Source organism: Lactuca sativa, chromosome 9 (genome assembly GCF_002870075.4).
Source record: "Lactuca sativa cultivar Salinas chromosome 9, Lsat_Salinas_v11, whole genome shotgun sequence".
Taxonomy (NCBI): Eukaryota; Viridiplantae; Streptophyta; class Magnoliopsida; order Asterales; family Asteraceae; genus Lactuca; species Lactuca sativa.
The window spans coordinates 40,439,793-40,461,722 of NC_056631.2; the positions used below are offsets into that span (position 1 = coordinate 40,439,793).

General features: G+C 42.2%; 1 protein-coding gene across 1 annotated transcript; it reads right to left on the bottom strand.

Annotated features, from left to right (window-relative positions):
- Positions 1 to 9,550: 9,550 nt before the first annotated feature.
- Positions 9,551 to 10,156, bottom strand: LOC111906743 (uncharacterized). The gene has a single exon (XM_023902514.1). The coding sequence runs from the start codon at positions 10,154 to 10,156 to the stop codon at positions 9,551 to 9,553; it is 606 nt and encodes a 201-aa protein (XP_023758282.1).
- Positions 10,157 to 21,930: the final 11,774 nt, after the last annotated feature.

Genomic DNA, 21,930 nt, shown 5'->3' on the forward strand with positions numbered 1-21,930 from the left:
ACCTTGATCTTCCGATCTCCGACGGCCACTGGCCTCTCGACGTAACACAGGCTCGCATCCACCTAATCGTTCTCTAGTAGAACTACTGCTGACTCATCCGCTATACACCTCTTCAACTGCGACACATACCAGTGTCATGGATCCGTCCCTATTCCGTTGGCAGCTCCAAACGATAGGCCACCCTTCCTACCTTCGCACCTTCACGAAAAACCCAACATACCGGGGCCCCCCATTTACCCCTCTTCCTAAATCGAAGCACCCGACAGAAATACGAAGTCGCTGACCTGAATCACATACTCGTAACGGCGTCTGCCTGCATAACCTTCCTGTTAACTCTAGACAATCACTAACTCTCTTTAACCTGCTGAGTCTGCTTTGTCAACTAAAGCACGAACTCTGAACTGCTCATCACTCTCTGCAATCGGAAATTACCCAAGATGCACTCTGCTCCAAATCTCAACGATCACTCAACCCATAAGGGTTAGGAACCCTGAACCACCGGGTCCCCGATCCAAAGCCCACTTTGCCCATTCCGGACCGACTGAGAGATCCATCCTCCCTCTCAAATCAACTCTCACAAGTTCCCTCTTGCCATCACTTACACCTACTGAACTAGTCCCAACACCCGCAGGTGGAAAGACCCGATACACTGATGATATCCTCGAACATCTCCCAAGACGAACCACTAATATCCGTCCTATACCCTGATCAGAATCACACTGAGAATTCCAGATCCTCTATTCCCTTGCATCCTTTCTGAGCCTCAACAGACATCCCAACCGGATGGGTTCCTCCTCCTCTGTCGCGACACAATGCTCAAAACCATACTCGAAATACTCTACCCATAACTCTGCTCTGCAGCTTTCACTTTCGGGAACTTGCACCCCTTCGGAGTTACACACCTTCCTCTTTTCCTTTTTCCAAGGAACCCTCTTGGCCATAATGCCACCCCAACCGGTGCCACGGTGCTCGCCCCAAGCGACACCACCCTTTTTGCGTAACCGCTATCCACATACTCTGGTTCTCGTTGCAGGGGCTCTCAATCCCATGCACTCTCTCCACTCATCAAAATCACTGCCTCCGCTATCCACAATCACTAACCCGGGGCCAGACCTTCCAATGCAATCACACTGTAACATACGCGATCCGCGAATCTCAAACTAATCCAGCAATACCAACAGAGTCTCCAGTATGACTGGACCGACTCTCATAACACATACTAGCCACTCGAGGCTATATCTCTGTGGGTCCGTACACCCAAACTCTGCGAACCCTCAGGTTCTAACTCTGGGAACCTTCCGGTTCCAGCTCTAGAAACATGCACAACATAATCCCGTGGGATTAATGCAGTACCACCCATCACGTACCTCAAACGTACCAATACTCTGATCGCGACATTCCGATTACCTACTCAAGCTTGATCCCGACCTCCTTTCAGGCCTCCACAATCAAATGCCCTAGGTCTGTATCTCGCCCCGCATACCCAACACTCGCTCTCGTCGGCCTATACTTTGCGCTGACAAACACTGCTGAATCCCAACAGCTAAGCACCCTCACATACTCATCGATCTCCCGGAGAATTTTACAATTCTCCCCCACTAAAGCACTGACTAACTGCCACCGATCGTCATTAACGACCGTTCAGAACTATCCTGCACAAAGAGAACATTTACCCTCTGACTGCTTCCCACAAGCATAAGCAACCCTCAGCAAAACACCTCTCCTCCCTGATCAATCCGCTCAAAAGAATCCGATCTTTCAATTATCCACTCCACAACTGCAGATGCTACCCATCATTCAACCCAGTGCCGCATCTCCACTAACAACCCCCACCAACGATAACCAACGAAATTCTCAACAATAATCCGTAACCAAAACCCGCAATCTGCCGAAGGATGGACACCACATCGTAAACCGCACAAAGCTATCGGCACTAAAACACCAGGCTATAACCATACCAAACCATCAGGGAACAACGAATGCCAAAGCGAAACCTGAAGCACCAATCCATAACCATGCCAATCCCGCGAAACAACGAATACCGCATCGAAATCCACACTACCCGCACAAACAATACGCCACAAACAACGCAAGCTAATCAAGACATCAAGACAGCATCATACCCGCAGCTGCCTCCGGCACTGCTCCGTCTCCCTCTGCCGCAAGCCGATAAGCACAACCCTGAGCCCTTGGGCTCCACTCCATCCTGTCCTCCTCCTGAACTCCTCAAGGTGGCCGGTGCTAGAGCCTGCACCGGTTCTGCAGAAGCTGTGGACATTTGACCCTCAAATGTCCAACCTGCCGACACTGATAACAAATCCTGGAATCCCGAATTGGCACTGACTGCCGACAACCCCGTGCACCATGCCCCTCCTTTCCGCACTCGCGGCATGCATCATTGGGCCAACAAGCTCCGGTGCCATCTCTCTCTCACTTCCCACAAGTGTGACCGCTCCGATCCCCCATTTCAACGTCTACGGTCCTGAACCGTTTCGGCGCCGACTGCGACTGCATCGGGGCCTGTCCCAGCTCACGCAACTGCAACTTAACCTCTAACTCACGCCACATGGCGGCCTTCTGCAACTCCAACAGGGTCTCGCACCTCCACGCAGACACGAACTGTCTGATACCCCCTTGAGCTTACTCGAATATCGGGCATCTGAGCCTGCTCCGGAGCGAACTCAGGGCGAAACATCGCCCTCCCAATAAACATCCTGGTGATCTCAGTCACCGACTCCAAATCCTGCTTCAGCTCGAGGAATCCCCGAGCCAATCTCTCCTTTTCATCTCGCGGAACATAGCGAGTACTGAACATCCCTCTGAATTGATCCCATGAAACCGCAGCCCTCTGCGCATCGGAAAATGACCTCGTGGTCAACCTCCACCAATCCTTCGCCCCGAGCCTCAATAGGTTCAGAGCACACCCCACCCTCTGATTAGCAGGGCATAAACTCGTGGAGAAACACCCCTCCATGTCTGGTAACCATCTCATAGCAACAATCGAGTCCTGAACTCCATCGAATGTGGGAGGCTTCGCATAATAGAAGTCCCGATACTGAAAACCCCGACTAGTCCCTTTCTTTGCCGTTGCTACAGCCGCTGTAACCGCCGCGGCAGCCGTCTCTGCGAAAGCCGCATATCGCTCATCAAACTACTTCAATCATAGTGGTCCTGATCGACCCAAACAATTCTGGCGACTCAACCCGCAACAATGCAGCAACCTCATCACGCCGGATCTCGCGAATCCTCGCATCCCGCTCGCTCGTGCTCGTCCGATCGATAACCGGATAACAAGATAGCCACAAGCATCATCCACCACGAACCATGGTACTCATCCCATGACATCCTTCCTCAACATGCTTCGGTGTATGGTACCTGAACCATAGCACCATTCCTCAACCTGCTCCAATGTATAGCACTCGAACCACAACATCTATCTCAATCTGTTCCGATGTATGGTGCCCTGACCATAACATCACTCTGTATCCGCTCCGATGTATGGTATCCGAACCATAACATCACCCCTCAATCTGTTCCTTAGGACCTTCAGAATGCCCCCTGTATCAAGTATGGGTCCTCTGCTTTCAGTAGTACGGGCCCATACTACCTGCCACATCTACCCATACTTTCCACACGGACCATTCCAGAGTTCCTAAGTAGCTGATAAACCTGCTCTTTCACCAATCTCATCGCGCGTGCTCGCTTTCCAGCGAAATCCTCTACTCTACCAGCGCACTCATCTGGCTAGGTTTACTCCCTAGTCCCTTCCGCTGTCCTCCCACTTCTTTGCTATCAGCTGCTGAAGAGTTCCCAATGATGCCAGCCCTCTACCTCCTGAGTATCGTCATACTCACTTGGTAGCTGACTCCCATCATCGATAACTCCACAAAGCACAAAGCAAGCAGCATTCGAGCATTGAAGCATACATAGGACTCCCCATCTGTGGTAGCTCCACCTTCTCGACTCATCCTCGGAAGTACCTCTGTACTCCGTAGCTTTACCCCTTGTGCGTTCTAACTAGATACTCTCACTCATCACATACACACAAAAGCATAACGCACATATAACAGCAATCCCTAGACTAAGGCATCACAAATCAGGCCACTCTAGTCCTAAGATGTGAAGTACCTAGCCTGTCTCTAGCATGCAATAATGTCTCATAAAGTGCATAATAGATATTCCATAATACAAAAGTAAGGGTATTTTGGGAAATCACCGTTTGGCTCTGGCTGATTGTACACACTGCTCTTTCTTGCTTTCTCTTTGAACTCTTTTTCACTTTTTAGAAAACCATTTATTTGGAAAACTTTTTCTTACTTCCTCAGTTTGAGTCCAGATTTACCCGTAGGCGCGTCCGAATCCCTCAAACCAAGGCTCTGATACCAATTTGTAACACCCAGATTTCCAAAAACAAAATTTTTATTTAAATAATCAATTTAATATTAAAAACACTTGTTTAAAATCGTATTCACATTCGAATTACAAAACATGGTTTCATTTTCATTATAATAGAAGACCAGGATCCTCCAAAACACAACTCTCTCTTCGGTGTGTACAATCGAACCGTTGCCATCCCGCGTTACTGTGAGAACCTGAAACAACGTAACATAAACAACGTAAGCACGAAGCTTAGTGAGTTCCCCAATATACCTTACGCACATACGCCTTCCGGCCCGGATCTTTCGATCCACATAATATCGCCTTCCGGCCCGGATCTTTCGATCCACATAACTTTGCCTTCCGGCCCGGATCTTTCGATCCACATAACATCGCCTTCCGGCCCGGATCTTTCGATCCACATAACATTGCCTTCCGGCCCGGACCTTTCGGTCCACAAGATAATCGCCTTCCGGCCCGTACACATATATAACACATAATACAAATACTCTAACACATAAAGCACATATATCACATATCATACCTGACCTTTCTGTCACATAATACCTTGCCTTCCGGCCCATATATAAGCATGTATATCACACGTAGCAGCTAACTTTCCATTCATAGCATATAAACATAACACACAACATACTTGACCTTCCGGTCACACAATCAAACCCTTCCGGGTGAGGTATAGTGAGAAGACTCACCTCGCGGACACTGGAAGATAGCAACTCCTGAAACCTCTTGCACTTGATCCTCCGAGCTACAAGCTCCCTGTAACATCATATATCCCTTATTTAATACTTCTATCTTCCACGTTAACTGACCCTAAGAATCACACCAGTCAACTCTGGTCAACAGTCCAATGTCAGCTCGACTGGACTCGGCGAGTTCCCTGGCGACTCGGCGAGTCTGGTCGTCCTTCAATCCTCTGAGATTCCCCTTCTACTCGTCGAGTATCCTCTTTGACTCGACGAGTCACTCCTGGAAGAATCGCGGGGCCACCCCGACTCCACTCGCCGAGTCTGAAGAACAACTCGGCGAGTCCCAGTGAATCTTCAAGCTACTCGCCGAGTCTGATCATCCGACTCGGCGAGTCCACGCCATGCAGTCGATCCAACTGCTTCCTGAGATACGTTTTTCCCGAGATACACACTCATGGGACTTCTGGACCTCTAATCATCCTATTACTAGGGTATAAACTCTTGTATAACAACATACTAATCCATCAAATCACCAAATGGGTTTCATGAACCCTAATTCCATAACACATCAACATAGCAGAGGATAATTCGAAATATTACCTGAATAATACCCTCTCTGTGTCTCCAAACCTCAGAACTCGATCCTCTTGATATTCCTTTGGCCAAAACTCTTCTTCTTCTTGCTTAACAAATTCTTCAAGGTTCTAAAAGCTCCCTCTCCTGCCCTAGACGTCCACAACGATTAAGGGTCCTTCTCAGTCGGCCAAAAGGCGAACAATGGAGGCATAAGATCCCTTAAATACTTCCCAAACCGAACGGCTAGGGTTTTCCACTGAACAGCGTCGACTCGCCGAGTCCATACCTGGACTCGTCGAGTCCAGTCGCGAACCCGCGACCAACTCTGCGACCCTACTCGGCGAGTCTGGCTCCAACTCGCCGAGTCTCCCCTTTAAAACACCCCAAAATGCAATTTAGCAATACTTGAGATTTTGGGCTGTTACATTTTGAGCCGAAACTCTGCCCGCGTGAAGCCCAGTTTTTGAGAGAACATCCTGGTTTCATTGAAGAATATTACTTTACGAGTTGTAATGCTGTCCGATCATCGTCTTATCAAGTGAGTGTATATTCATTTTTCTTCTAACACATAGATACGAAGTATTCTCTATAAAATGCGTGATATGTGTTTATATATTATTTGTTTATTTGAGATAAGTGTTGAATGAATGTTTTATACACATTTTACGTTGTAGATGTATTTTTATCTACAAATATGTTGGGTGAAATATGGGTAGATAGTTGATGTGTGATTAAATAAAATGATGAGAGGTCTCGATGTTGTTGTTGATTCAGTCATCTAGCAGAGTTTAAATGACGACCACAGACTCTTCTAGACAGTCCAGTGGAACGCTGGCAGGCTCGCCACCTGTAGGTGTTATTGAACTTGGGTGTTCAATTGTTTTACTCCATCCCCCACATGGTTTCCTTATTTGACATAAATTGCTAGGAAACCCCCAAAGCAGTGTTGTCACCCTGATGAAAATCCTTAGGCTAGGTCCCTTGTGATAGTTATTTTAGGGACGTAATGTAAGGATAACGGGAATGGGTAATTGGGTTATTGTTGGTTGATGAAATTAATATAATTATTTATTGTGGGTTGAAAACCCTATATGCTCACCAGGCTCCTAAGCCTGACCCACTCAGTTTTCTTTATATTACAGGTAGCGGCACCAGAGCATAAGTTGGATGACTTATCAAGATATTTTGGATTATAGACCAGTAGTTGTAAATAACTGTTGTAAGGTCTATTTTGTATTGTTTATGCTTTTGGTCTGTATTGGAATATGACATCCCGAGATTTTGTTATATAATGAAAATACATTTCTTTAAGAAATGCTATGATAAATTTTTATCATATTTTGTTTTGGGAACAAATTTCTCAACTCTTTTAATCAAAGGATTACTCTGAATTATTTTAAAAGCATAAATTAAATCAGTCTTTTCTGGCCGTGAATTTGGGGATGTCACATCTTTGCAACACTTTTGCTAGTTGATCATTAGCAAAATGGGTTCCCCTATCACTTATCAATTCCTTTGGAACTCCAAACCTAGAGAATAACCTTTTTAGAAACAATTCACCACGACCCTTGCATTATTTGTTGGTAATGCTTGGGCTTCTGCCACTTTGAAACATAATCCACCGCTACAAGTATGTATATGTGTCCTCTAGATGATGGAAATGGTCCCATGAAATCCATACCCCACACATCAAATACTTCACACACTTGGATGTTCCTTTGAGGCATTTCATTCCATGCAGAAATATTACCCGACCTCTCGCAAGCATCACACTCTCTCACATAGGTTGCATCATCCTTTAAGATAGTGGGCCAATTAAACCCTGCATAAAACACATTTTTAGTTGTGTATTGTACCCCATTATGTCCTCTTGCTGGCCCATTGTGGCAATGCTCTAGAATGTCACAAGTCTCTCTTCCAAATACACATCTACTAATGATCCCATCTGCACAACTCCTAAAAAGATAGGGCTCATCCCAAAAATAATATTTGATTTATGAAAAGAGCTTCTTTTTCTACTGGTGAGTGAGCCCTTCTGGAAGAAAGTTGCCAGAAAAGAAGTTTGTAATGTCAGCATACCATGGTTCTTCCCCCATGATCACCATTAAGAACTCCTCTGGGAAGCTATCCCTAATACCCTTGTTGTCCACCTTGTCCCTTTCTAGATTTTCCAATCTAGATAGATGGTCGGCAGCTACATTCTTTATCTCTTTCTTTTCCTTGATCTCGATGTCAAATTCTTGAAGTAAAAGCACCCATCGGATCAATCTAGGCTTTGCATCCTGCTTGGCAAACAAATACTTGATAGCAGAATGGTCAGTAAAAACTGTAGTTTTAGACAAAATAAGGTAAGGACAAAATTTGTCAAAGTCATAGACCGCGGCCAATAATTCCTTTTCAGTTGTGGTGTAATTCTCTTGGGTCAGATTTAAGGTCTTTCTTGCATAGTAAATCGGTTGAATGTACTTGTCAACCCTTTGACCAAGTACAACTCCTAAGGCAAAATCTCTCGCATCGCACATTATTTTAAAGGGTAAGTTCCAATTCGAGGCAATAATGATCTGGGCATTAGTTAATTTTTCTTTCAAATTTTCAAAAGCATCCAAACATTCTTTAGAAAAAATAAAAGGCGCATCTTTCAAAAGTAGTTGAGTTAAATATCTAGTTATTTTAGAAAAACCTTTAACAAAATAGTGGTAAAAACCTGCATTACCTAAAAAACTCCTAACACCCTTCACATTAGTTGGTGGGGGTAATTTAGCAATAGTATCAATTTTTGCCCAATCCACCTCGATCCCCGCTTTGGAAACTTTATGGCCTAAAACAATGCCCTCCTTCACCATGAAATGACATTTTTCCCAATTTAAGACTAAATTGGTCTTTTTGCACCTAGCAAGCATCAAATCAAGGTTAGTAAGACAATCATTGAAAGAAGAGCCAAAAACAGAAAAGTCATCCATGAATACTTCCATAATTTTTCCACCATGCCGTGTAATATCGTTGTCATGCATCGTTGAAAGGTCGCTGGCGCATTACATAACCCAAAAGGCATGCATCGATAGGCGAATGTTCCACTTGGACAAGTGAACGTCGTCTTTTCTTGATCATTTGGGTCAATAGGAATCTGGAAATAACATGAAAATCCATCTAAAAAACAATAATAGAAATGGCTAGATAATCGCTCAAGCATTTTATTAATAAAAAGGAATAGGGAAGTGGTCGTTAAGTGGCATCGTTTAGCTTTCGATAATCGATGCACACCCGCCAACCGGTTACCGTTCGTGTAGGTATGAGTTCGTTCTTCTCGTTCGTCACAACTGTCATCCCTCATTTCTTTGGCACTACTTGAACTGGACTAACCCATGAACTATCGGAAATCGAATATATGATCACAGCATCTAAGAGCTTGACAACCTCCTTCTTGACCACCTCTTGCATGTTCGGGTTCAACCGCCTTTGATGTTGCACTACCGACTTCGTGCCTTCTTCAAGGTTGATCTTGTGAGAGCAATAAGAAGGGCTTATTCGTTTTATATCGGTAATTTTCCATGCTATGGCATTCTTCCTTTTCTTTAGAACCTTCATTAACTCTTCTTTTTCGGTTTGTGTAAGATCAGAGGCTATGGTCACGTGTTTTTGATCACCCTCTCCTAAAAATGCATATTTTAAGTTCTCTGGAAAAGTTTCCAGCTCTAAATTTGAGTTTTGAACACTGAACACGTCGAGTCCTGAAACCAAATTCGTCGAGTTGTGCCCAGTTTTCCCGTCTGATCATGACTTTTCATCCAAACTCATCGAGTTTATCTCTTCAACTCGCTGAGTTGAATTTTCAGAACTTCTTATTAATTCTTCGTATTCACTTTCTTCGAGTAATCTTCCTATCTCTTTTAGGTCTCTTTCAACATCAAAGTCATCTTTAAAGGTAACGGTGGATCGTTTGACTTGTCTTCTTTCCATTCTTCCATTAATTCTTCCAAAATGTCCACCGAGAAGGTCGTGTCATCACTAAACTTAGAATGCTTCATGGCTCGATCAACTCCAAAAGTAACTGAATCTTCTCCCACCCGAAGGGTAAGTTTGGATTCTCTTATGTCCACTATGGCGCTTGTGGTGTTTAAGAAAGGTTTTCCAAGAATGATCGACACTTGATGGTCTTCTTCTATATCTAGCACTATGAAATCCGTAGGAAATACAAACTTATCAACTTTCACCAATAGGTCCTCACATATCCCCCTTGGAAATGTCACCGTCTTGTTTACTAGATGAATTTCCATTCGAATCGGTCTCGGCTCCGGAAGGTTCAACTTCTTAAAAAATGAATATGGCATAAGGTTCACACTTGTCCCCGAATCAGCCAATGCATAACTAGTAGCTAAATTCCCGAATTGGCATGGAAAAGTTAAACTACCTGGGTCACCCATCTTTTTTGGCAATTTGTTCAACATTGCGGCTGAACAATGCTCATTAAGGACCACTTTAGATGCCCCCTCCATATTTTTCCTATTTGTGAGAAGGTCCTTCAAGAACTTGCCATACTTAGGCATTTGTGCAACCACCTCGATGAAAGGAATGTTAATTTAAAGGGCTTTGATGTACTCCAGGAACTTTTGATAGTCTTCATTCTGCTTATCTTGTCTATCTCTGCTTGGAAATGGAAATGGAGGTTGATACGGTTCAATTGGAGGTTTATTTTTCTTTTCAGTCGCAGAACTCATCGATTTCTTCTCTGGAACTCGTGGAGTTTGGTCGACTGTTTGCAAATTCAGGTTTTCTTTCTCTTTTTCTAGCACCTCCTTAGAATCTTCATTCGGGATTGGGGTCAGAGGAGTGACTACTTTTTCGCTCCTAGTCGTCACAATAATTATGTGTGCACTTCTCGAATTTTTCTCGGTGTCGCTAAGAAGTTCGCCTGGTGTCTGCTCATTGACTTGCTTTGCAGGCTGCCCTAGTTGTTTTTCAATGTTGAGGATAGAGGATTGTTGATTTCTCATTAACGCTTGTTGCTCTTTCATTATTGCCTATTATTCTCGTATCTCCGCATCGGTTTCATTGTGTCTTTTCTCGGATGCAGTTACAAATCGTGAGAGCATGTCTTCAAAGTCCATTTTCTTCTCTTGCACCGGCTCCTCCTTTTGATAGAAACCTCTTCTCTTTTGCCTATATTTCTCCTCCTTTGCCTTCTTGTACTCATCGTATAGTAGCCACTTGTAACACTCGTGTTTCTAGCCTAGGCATTTATCTTGAGTTAATAGTCTAGGTTAACCTTTGTAACTCATTTTGAAGAAATGAAAAGGAATTATGTGAATATTATGTGAATTATGTGTTTTATGCTTAATTATTACGCTTAATTAATTAAGAATAAAAATAAGCGTCAAAATTAAAGTGTGCGATAAGCCTGATATCTTTACATAAAGTTGTAGTGGTCGAAACAAGGATTTCGGGGATATAAAGAATACCAAAATCCGAGTTATAACGAAGAAGTTATGACCTGTCGAAGTTTCGCGACAAAACCGGCACGGTGCTCAATGTCGTAAAAAGTGAGTTGTTGATAAACTACTTTTTAGCCTTAGTAATCTAAACGAAAGTCGTAGTATTCGTTAAACCAAGAAGTTCGATAAAAAGAACGCCCAAATCTGACTTCGTATGAGGAAGTTATGATTTTTCGAAGTTTCAGCGTAGCAGTAAACAACTAAAAACTCGAATTTTAGATCGAGCAATTTTTAGCCAACACAACCTAAACGAGAATTGAAGGTCTCATCATTAGGAGCACAATGGTAAAAAGTCTGACGAAAACGGACGTCGGATGAAGAAGTTATGAATTTTTAACGGATTTCCTGTCCCGGTCTGTTAAAAATAAAAATATAAAATTTAAATTAAAAATTAGCCAACGAAGTCTAAACAGAAGTTGTAGATCGTAATTTTAGCTACGCGTGCATATAAAGAACGTCAAAAACAGAGCTCGTATGCGAAAGTTATGGATTTTAGAAGTTTTGGCGCGAAAACCAAGAAATTTCGCATAGTCACACTTTGCCACGTCAACCTCGCTTAGAATGTGACACGTGTCCTGCTAAGTCAACAGGCTGCTGAGTCACCGAAGCTGCTGAGTCATGCGAAGCCACGCGTCCTCTTCTGATTCGACCGAGGAGGAGGCCCAATCCGAAGCAGCCAGCTCCCCAGCCGAAACTTCGCCCTGCTGTCACGTGTGTCCGAGCCTCGCATAGCCTGACTCCGAGCCTCGTAGGTGCACCAGTAAGCCGCGGTCCACTTAGAAGCCGCCAGTGAGCCCTCGCATGTGCGAGCCATGTGCGAGCCATGTGCGAGTCATGCGAGCCTTCTCAGCCGTCGGATCAGAAGACTCCTGACCGTCCGATCAGAAGCTTCCCCCTATAAATAGAAGGCTGCGAGCCTTCTCGGATATTTTTAAGAAATTGCCACTTTTAACCCCTAAACCCATATTTTCTTCATCTTAACATCCCGCAAAGCCCCGATATCGATTGTAAAGCCCGGAATACCCCATGAAGTGCCCGAGAAGCTCGGAAATTTTATCTTTTCGGTTTCGAAGCCTGACTTTTACAAAGCCCGGTTTCACAATAAAACTCCCGGTTTTATTAGAAACGATCGTTTTAGGAAACGAATTATTGCCCGATTATCATCAAATCAAGTGAGTGTATAGTCACTTTCATTTTACACATAGATTTGAAGTATTTACCTTATAATACGTGCTATGTGTAAATATATTAATTATTTATTTGAGGTAATTGTTGTGTTGATGTTTTATACAAGTTTTAAACTGTATAAGTATTTTTATCTACAAATATGTTGGGTAGAACATGGGTAGATTGTGATGTGTGATAAAATAAAATTGATGAGAGGCCTCAATGTGTTTTGAGATCCAGTCATCTAGCGGAGTTTGGATGACGACCACGGACTTTCTAGACAGTCCAGTGGGAAACATTAGCAGGTCTGCAACCTGTAGGTGTTAATGAACTAAGAGTGTTCATTCGCTGTACTCCATCCCCCTCATGTTTGCCTTTAGGACATGTATGGCTGAGGAACCCCCTTAGCAGTAGTGCCCATCCCGATGATATTCTTTAGGCTAAGTCCCTTGTGATAAGTGTTTAGGGACATAAAGTGAGGATAACGGGAACGTGTAATCAGGGTTATTGTTGATTGATGAACTTAGTAAGTTTATTATTATTGTGGGTTGAAAACCCTATATGCTCACCAGGCTCCCAAGCCTGACCCACTCAGCTTTTTATGTTACAGGTAGTGGACCCCGAGCATAGTCGGAGGACAACGAGAGATTTTTGGATTATAGGCCAGTAGTTGTAAATAACTATTGAAAGGCTTATAATGTCTTGTTTATGCTTTTGATCTGTATCGGAACATGACATCCCGAGGTTTTGATATATATATATGGAAAACATATACCTTCTTAATGAAGGGTTTTGATAAACTTTTATCATATTTTGTTTGGGGACCAATTCCGCAACATCTTTTAAAAAGATTTCTCTAATTTTATTTTAAAAAGCATAAATTAAATCGGTCTTTTCTGGCCGAGAAATTAGGGGATGTCACAGTTGGTATCAGAGCATTAGTTTAAGTGAACTAAGAAATTGTAGAATTTCTAGACTTGAACTTAGAATGCTAAGTGATGATTGTGAGATGAGTGTCTACCATATTTTAGACACGAGCACTAGTTTATTTTAGGGAAGATGCCTAAAATGCCCTTATGTGCTAAATGCTATGTGTTTGCCATGTGTGCCATTATTTGTTCGGATCTATGGTCTGTTACCGACCGGATCTGGAAACCTTATGTGTGTAGGATTCTAAGCGTATGATTACAAGATTAGAACTAACATGTAAACGTTTCGGAGTGATAAGGGAATTGAAATGTCTAACAAGGATAAAGACCTAAATTCGCCTTATTCGTTATATAGATTGTAATGGCCATACCTCGTAGTGGAGCTGCAAATGCAAAAGGAAACAGGGATCAACAGCCTCAACCTCAGGTAGTTGAGCAAGTACCTGTTGTAGGAGCTGCACCTGAGCCAATGACGATGACAGGGGTACAAGCAATGGTGCAAATGATGTTAGATCGCCAAATGGAGGAGACAAGGCGATTACTACAACTACATAGGGAAGAGACTACGATGTCTGTTGAACAGCCCGTATTCAATGAAGGGCAATCAGTAGGAGGGAACTACAGTGGGACTCTTGGTCAAGCCAACCCACCGATAGTTAGACAAAACAACCAGGATGGAGGAGTTGATGGACGCAGATGCAAATACAAAGATTTCATGGCATCTAAACTGTCGTGTCTATCTGGAAGTCCGACATCGATGGAAGTCATGAATTGGATCTCCGAAATGGAGACGATGTTTGAAAGTTGCGAGTGCAACAACAAACAAAAGACCGCACTTGCGATTCCTCTGTTAAAGTCTGGTGTGTTGAGCTGGTGGAAGTTACTAGCTGATTCGATGCCCAAGGGTGAAGCTAGTAAGATGTCTTGGGAAGAATTTGTGGTACAACTGACATTGCAGTACTGCTCTGCGCAGGATCTTCTGGAAATCAACAATGAGTTTCAGAATTTAAAGAAAGGAAAGATGAGCGTTACTGAATACGCTGCTAGTTTTATGGAAAAGATGAAGCTAGTTCCTCATCTAGTTCCAACTGAACTCTCTAAGGTCAACAAGTTTGCCCTCGGGTTACCAGCGGACTTTGGTGCGATGGTTAAGCAAGAAACCACTTTGAAAGCCGCCATCTGGGCTGCTAAGAATGTCGAGGTTCAGATCAAAGAGAAGGGTTTGGAGAGGGCAGAAGTTTGTGGAAAGAGAAAATTTGAAGGAACTTCGGGTTCCAACAAGAAAAGCAAATTTTCTAAGTCCAAGAAGTTTGGAGGAGGAGGAGGTGAAGTGAAATGGTGTGAGAAGTGCAAGAGAAAGCACTCTGGGAGATGTAGTGAGGAGGTGACTTGCTTCAAATGTGGAAAGACTGGGCATTATGCCAACGTGTGTCCGTCCAACAAGAGGGTATGTTTTGAGTGCCATGAAGTAGGGCATGTTCTTAAAGACTGTCCAAAGAGGAAGGATGCCGCAAAGCCCAATCTACCACCAAAGCCGAAGGCGAGAGCCTTTCAGATGACTCTTGAATCTGCAAAAGAAGAAGTCGATGTCGCTTCAGGTACCTTTCTCGTAAACGAATTGCCTGCCCAAATTTTGTTTGATTATGGAGCCAATTACTCCTTTATATCGCATGAATTTGGTAGAAAGCTAGATTTGCCTGTAGATAGGCTAGTTAATGCCTTATTAGTCGAGATTGCTAGTGGCAAGTTTGTACCTGTTAGCCATCGTATGAAAAACATCCTTATTGACTTGGATGGGAATAAGTTCCAAGAGGAATTATTGCCTATCGAGTTAAATGGATTCGACATAGTTTTAGGAATGGATTGGCTTAGCGCCAATGATGCAGAAATACTATGTAGAAAGAAGATAGTTAAAGTAAACCCTCCAGGGCTAGAGTCATTTATGGTGTATGGAGACAAACGCAGAGTAAACTCTAGAATCATTTCCCTAATGAAAGCCAGAAAGTGTTTGGCCAAGGGATGTACATCATATCTAGCGTTCGTGATCGATGCCAAGATGGAAAAGAAGGAGGTGCAGAATATTCCGGTGGTGTGTGATTATCCAGAAGTCTTTCCCGAAGATCTTCCCGGATTGCCCCCTGATCGACAAGTAGAATTTCGTATCGACTTGTTACCAGGAACAACGACGATAGCGAAAGCACCTTATCGATTAGCGCCAACCGAAATGAAAGAACTTATGACACAACTTCAGGAGTTATTGGACAAAGGTTTCATTCGACCTAGTTCATCGCCCTGAGGATCCCCTATGTTATTTGTAAAGAAGAAAGATGGAAGCATGAGAATGTGCATCGATTACAGAGAGCTGAACAAAGTGACGCTAAAGAACAAGTACCCGTTGCCAAGGATTGATGACTTGTTCGACCAGTTGCAGGGTTCGAGCTATTTCTCGAAGATCGATCTTAGGTCGGGATACCATCAACTAAAGGTGAGAGAGCAGGATATCGAAAAGACTGCTTTTAGAACGAGATATGGACATTATGAATTTTTGGTTATGTCGTTCGGACTAACCAATGCCCCAGCAGCTTTCATGGATTTGATGAATAGGGTTTGTAAACCATTCTTAGATAAATCCGTGATAGTATTCATAGACGATATCTTGATTTATTCGAAAAGCAAGTAGGAGCATGAAAAGCATCTACGTGAAGTGCTAGAAGTCCTGAAAAGGAGAAGCTATATGGAAAGTTCTCCAAGTATGAATTTTGGATTCAAGAAGTCTAATTTTTAGGTCATGTGGTTAACCAAGAAGGAATAATGGTTGACCCAGCAAAGATTGAAGCTGTAATGAAGTGGGAACAACCAAAAAGTCCTACGGAGATTCGAAGCTTTTTAGGATTAGCTGGATATTACCGATGGTTTATCCAAGGCTTTTCTTCGATTGCTACTCCATTAACAGCTTTGACCCACAAAGGAGCCACTTATGCTTGGAATGAGAAGCATAAGGAAGCCTTTGAGAAGTTGAAGAAGAGACTGTGTGAAGCACCGATTCTTTCGTTGCCCGAAGGAGTTGATGACTTCGCAGTTTATAGCGATGCATCTGGAGTTGGGTTAGGTTGTGTTCTAACCCAAAGGGATAAAGTGATAGTGTATGCATTGAGGCAATTGAAGGAACATGAAAAGAACTACCCTACTCATGATCTGGAGTTGGCAGCGGTAGTATTCGCCCTAAAGATATGGAGGCATTATCTTTATGGCACAAAGTGTAAACTTTTCACTGATCATAAGAGTCTCCAGTATCTCTTTAATTAGAAGGAATTGAACATGAGGCAACGACGCTGGCTAGAGTTACTCAAGGACTACGACTGTGAGATACTTTACCACCCTGGTAAAGCAAATGTGGTTGCTGATGCTCTCAGTCGGAAGGTAAACCTTGAAAAGAAAAGGCCAAGAGCGTTGAGAATTGAAGTTGTCTCGACAATTGTGGAAAGTATAAAGAAAGCTCAAGAGGAATCTTTAGAGAAAAATGACCGAAAGGAAGAACGTTTGGGCAAAACGTTAGTGTTCGGCACAAACAACCAAGGGTTGAAGGTATTTCAAGATAGAATTTGGGTACCTAAGATAGGCGGAATAAGAGATCTTCTGATGGAAGAAGCTCACAAGACCATGTACTCAATTCATCCCGGCAGTACAAAAATTTATAGGGGCCTAAAACCCTATTATTGGTGGCCGACGATGAAGCTCGATGTTGCTAAGTATGTGGCCGAGTGTGTAACTTGTGCTAGGGTTAAGGCACAACATCAGAAACCGTATGGGAGTTTAGAACCTTTACCCGTACCCATGGGTAAATGGGAAGACATCACCATGGATTTTGTGACTAAACTGCCCAAAACAAGGAACGGTCACGACATGATTTGGGTGGTCGTTGATCGCTTCACTAAGAGTGTGCATTTCATAGCGGCCAAAGAGAAATGGTCTATGGATAAACTTGCGAATTCTTACGTGAAGGAAATTTTGAGGCTTCACGGTGTTCCGTTAACGATTGTGTCCGATCGTGATAGCCGTTTTACCTCAAGGTTTTGGAGGAGTCTACAAGAGGAATTGGGTACCAAGTTGTGTTTGAGTACAGCTTACCATCCGCAAACCGATGGTTAGAGCGAGCGAACGATTCAAACATTGGAGGATATGCTGAGAGCATGTACCCTAGAATTCCAAGGTATATGGGATGAACACTTACCTTTAGTAGAATTCTCCTATAATAATAGTTTCCACTCAAGCATTAAGATGGCACCTTATCATGCTTTGTATGGGGAGAAGTGTCGAATGCCATCATGTTGGCTGGAAGCTGGGGAAAAGCAGTTTATGGGACCTGAAATAGTCCATGAGACTGCTGAAAAGTTGAAAGTGATAAGGGAAAGGATGTTAGCTGCTCAAGATCGACAAAAGAGTTATGCTGACAAGAAAAGACAACCGATATCCTTCGATGTTGTAGATTCAGTTTTACTTAAAGTCTCGTCGTGGAAGGGACTTATAAGATTTGGTAAGAGAGGGAAGTTGAGTCCAAGGTTTATTGGACCATTTAAAGTTCTTCAGAGAATCAGGAATCAAGCTTACAAGCTAGAGTTACCGAAAGAACTAGAGGGTATTCATAACACCTTTCATGTGTGTTATTTGAGAAATTTCACAGGAGATGTGCCCAACATAATTCCGATTTCTGAGTTAAGGTTGGATGAAAACAAGAGGTTGATCGAGGAACCTGAGGCAATCGTTGACCGTAAGACTATGAAGTTACGACACAAGATGGTCGATTTAGTGCTTGTGCGTTGGAAACATACGAATGGACCAAATCTCACTTGGGAAACGGAGAGTGACATGATGAGTCGCTACCCGCAGTTGTTTGGTGATATGTGATTCCGAGGACGGAATCATCCTAAGGGGGAGAGAATTGTAACACTCGTGTTTCTAGCCTAGGCATTTATATTGAGTTGATAGTCTAGGTTAACCTTTGTAACTCGATTTGAAGAAATGAAAAGGAATTATGTGAATATTATGTGAATATTATGTGAATTATGTGTTTTATGCTTAATTATTACGCTTAATTAATTAAGAATAAAAATAAGCGTCAAAATTAAAGTGTGAGATAAGCCCGATATCTTTACATAAAGTTGTAGTGGTCGAAACAAGGATTTCGGGGATATAAAGAATACCAAAATCCGAGTTATAACGAAGAATTTATGACATGTCGAAGTTTCGCGACAAAACCGGCACGGTGCTGAATGTCGTAAAAAGTGAGTTTTCGATAAACTACTTTTTAGCCTTAATAATCTAAACGAAAGTCGTAGTATTCATTAAACCGAGAAGTTCGATAAAAAGAACGCCCAAATCTGACTTCGTATGAGGAAGTTATGATTTTTCAAAGTTTCAGCGTAGCAGTAGACAACTAAAAACTCGAATTTTAGATCGAGCGATTTTTAGCCGACACAACCTAAATGAGAATTGCAGGTCTCGTCATTAGGAGCACAACGGTAAAAAGTCTGACAAAAACGGACGTCGGATGAAGAAGTTATGAATTTTTAACGGATTTCCTGTCCCGATCTGTTAAAAATAATAATATAAAATTTAAAGTCAAATATAGCCGACGAAGTCTAAACGGAAGTTGTAGATCGTAATTTTAGCTACGCATGCATATAAAGAACGTCAAAAACGGAGCTCGTATGCGAAAGTTATGGATTTTAGAAGTTTTGGCGCGAAAACCGAGAAATTTCGCATAGTCACACTTTGCCACGTCACCCTCGCTTAGAATGTGACACGTGTCCTACTGAGTCACCAGGCTGCTGAGTCATCAGGCTGCTGAGTCACCGAAGCTGCTGAGTCATGCGAAGCCACGTGTCCTCTTCTGATTCGACCGAGGAGGAGGCCCAATCCGAAGCAGCCAGCTCCCCAGCCGAAGCTTCGCCCTGCTGCCGCGTGTGTCCGAGCCTCGCAGGTGCACCAGTAAGCCGCAGTCCACTTAGAAGCCGCCAGCGAGCCCTCGCAGGTGCGAGCCAAGCGAGCCTTCGCCTGCGAGCCTTCTCAGCCGTCGGATCAGAAGACTCCTGACTGTCCGATCAGAAGCTTCCCCCTATAAATAGAAGGCTGCGAGCCTTCTCGGTTATTTTTAAGAAATTGCCACTTTTAACCCCTAAACCCATATTTTCTTCATCTTAACATCCCGCAAAGCCCCGATATCGATTGTAAAGCCCGGAATACCCCACGAAGTGCCCGAGAAGCCCGGAAAATTTATCTTTTCGGTTTCGAAGCCCGACTTTTACAAAGCTCGGTTTCTCAATAAAACTCCCGGTATTATTAGAAACGATCGTTTTAGGAAACGAATTGCTGCCCGATTATCATCAAATCAAGTGAGTGTATAGTCACTTTCATTTTACACATAGATATGAAGTATTTACCTTATAATACGTGCTATGTGTAAATATATTAATTATTTATTTTAGGTAATTGTTGTGTTGATGTTTTATACAAGTTTTAAACTGTATAAGTATTTTTATCTACAAATATGTTGGGTAGAACATGGGTAGATTGTGATGTGTGATAAAATAAAATTGATGAGAGGCATCGATGTGTTTTGAGATCCAGTCATCTAGCGGAGTTTGGATGACGACCACGGACTTTCTAGACAGTCCAGTGGGAAACATTAGCAGGTCCGCAACCTGTAGGTGTTAATGAACTAAGAGTGTTCATTCACTGTACTCCATCCCCCTCATGGTTGCCTTTAGGACATGTATGGCTGAGGAAACCCCTTAGCAATAGTGTCCATCCCGATGATATTCTTTAGGCTAAGTCCCTTGTGATAAGTGTTTAGGGACATAAAGTGAGGATAACGGGAATGGGTAATCAGAGTTATTTTTGATTGATGAACTTAGTAAGTTTATTATTATTGTGGGTTGAAAACCCTATATGCTCACCAGGCTCCCAAGCCTGACCCACTTAGCTTTTTATGTTACAGGTAGTGGACCCCGAGCATAGTCGGAGGACAACGAGAGATTTTTGGATTATAGGCCAGTAGTTGTAAATAACTGTTGAAAGGCTTATAATGTCTTGTTTATGCTTTTGATCTGTATCGGAACATGACATCCCGAGGTTTTAATATATATATATATATATATATATATATATATATATATATATATATATATATATATATATATATATATATATATATATATATATATATATGGAAAACATATACCTTCTTGATGATGGGTTTTGATAAACTTTTATCATATTTTGTTTGGGGACCAATTCTGCAACATCTTTTAAAAAGATTTCTCTACTTTTATTTTAAAAAAAAGCATAAATTAAATCGGTCTTTTCTGGCCGAGAAATTAGGGGATGCCACATTATATGACCGAAACTCTCTAAGCAAAGAACTCCTTATGATATATATATATATATATATATATATATATATATATATATATATATATAATGTCTCCACATTTAAATAAGAACATTAGTTCTCCATACCAAAGTCACTTTTGGCTTGAACCGAATGACCAGAGGGTTTAAAAAATGTTATCTTGCTAGGAAACACCTTCCACAAACTTTACCGACCCGAAAGCAGAAACATTGTCGCATACCAAGCATTATACAAACTGTTAGGGATATGTGCAGAGAGAGCAACCACACAAGATCGGTGTCGTCTAGAAAGCCCGAATTTGTTTATATACAATTGTATTAGCAACAGATCAGTGACATAATAGTGATGGAATGTGAGATTTTTTGTGACATAATAGGTACTTCTGGATCTAAAGGGAAGGGTCCGACATGATGGCGCAACATTCACTCTCCAGCACTTTCCGCATTTAGCTATTTTTTACTCTGATATTTGATAAAATATAAAGTAATGGATTTTTGGATGACTAATTATATTTGGATGTCTATTTTCAAAAGTGAAAAAATTTACCTGGTTTTTGGGCTGTTACACACTTGTACTAAAATCATGTTCATGAAAGTAACTATGCACTCTATTGATTTAGATGGAAGACTAGCAGGAAAGTCAACTCTCTAACTTACACTTCGGATTTCCCGTTAAAACGACATAAATACGAATATTACTAAGCTATAGTGTTCATTTGTATTTGTAAAGTTCAACTGTTATAGTGTTTTTATCATATATATCAATAATCCCAAAGGAATGTTGATGTATAGTTGATAAGGAACAACCATATAGGATCGTATCAGATGTAGGATCCGTTTCGTATATAGAGATACACTGTTTATAAAATCCACTTTAAACACCTCACATATCTAGCCTAGATATCACTCATGTAAGTAAATCGATTAGTATAACTGATAAATCTTATGTATAAGTTTATAATAACAATTGCGAACATAAATATAAGTTATACTTAAACTATGATAAGCATAACTCAACTTACATGTTGTTTAGTGAAAAACTTGGAAAGTCGCGGACATACCTACGATACCAAACACTTCTTTCTTTCCATCGTTGTAACACTTCGTCACGAATACTTTGGGGCTCAAAAGGCCAAATTTTTAGAGAGAGAAACCTGAAACATGAATGAGTAAGGAATGAGGGAGGCTTGGCTCACTATTTATAGACTTCTAGACATAGGGCGTACCACGTCCTGGGAGTAGCGCCCAAGTTACGCTCGTATCTTCTGCATA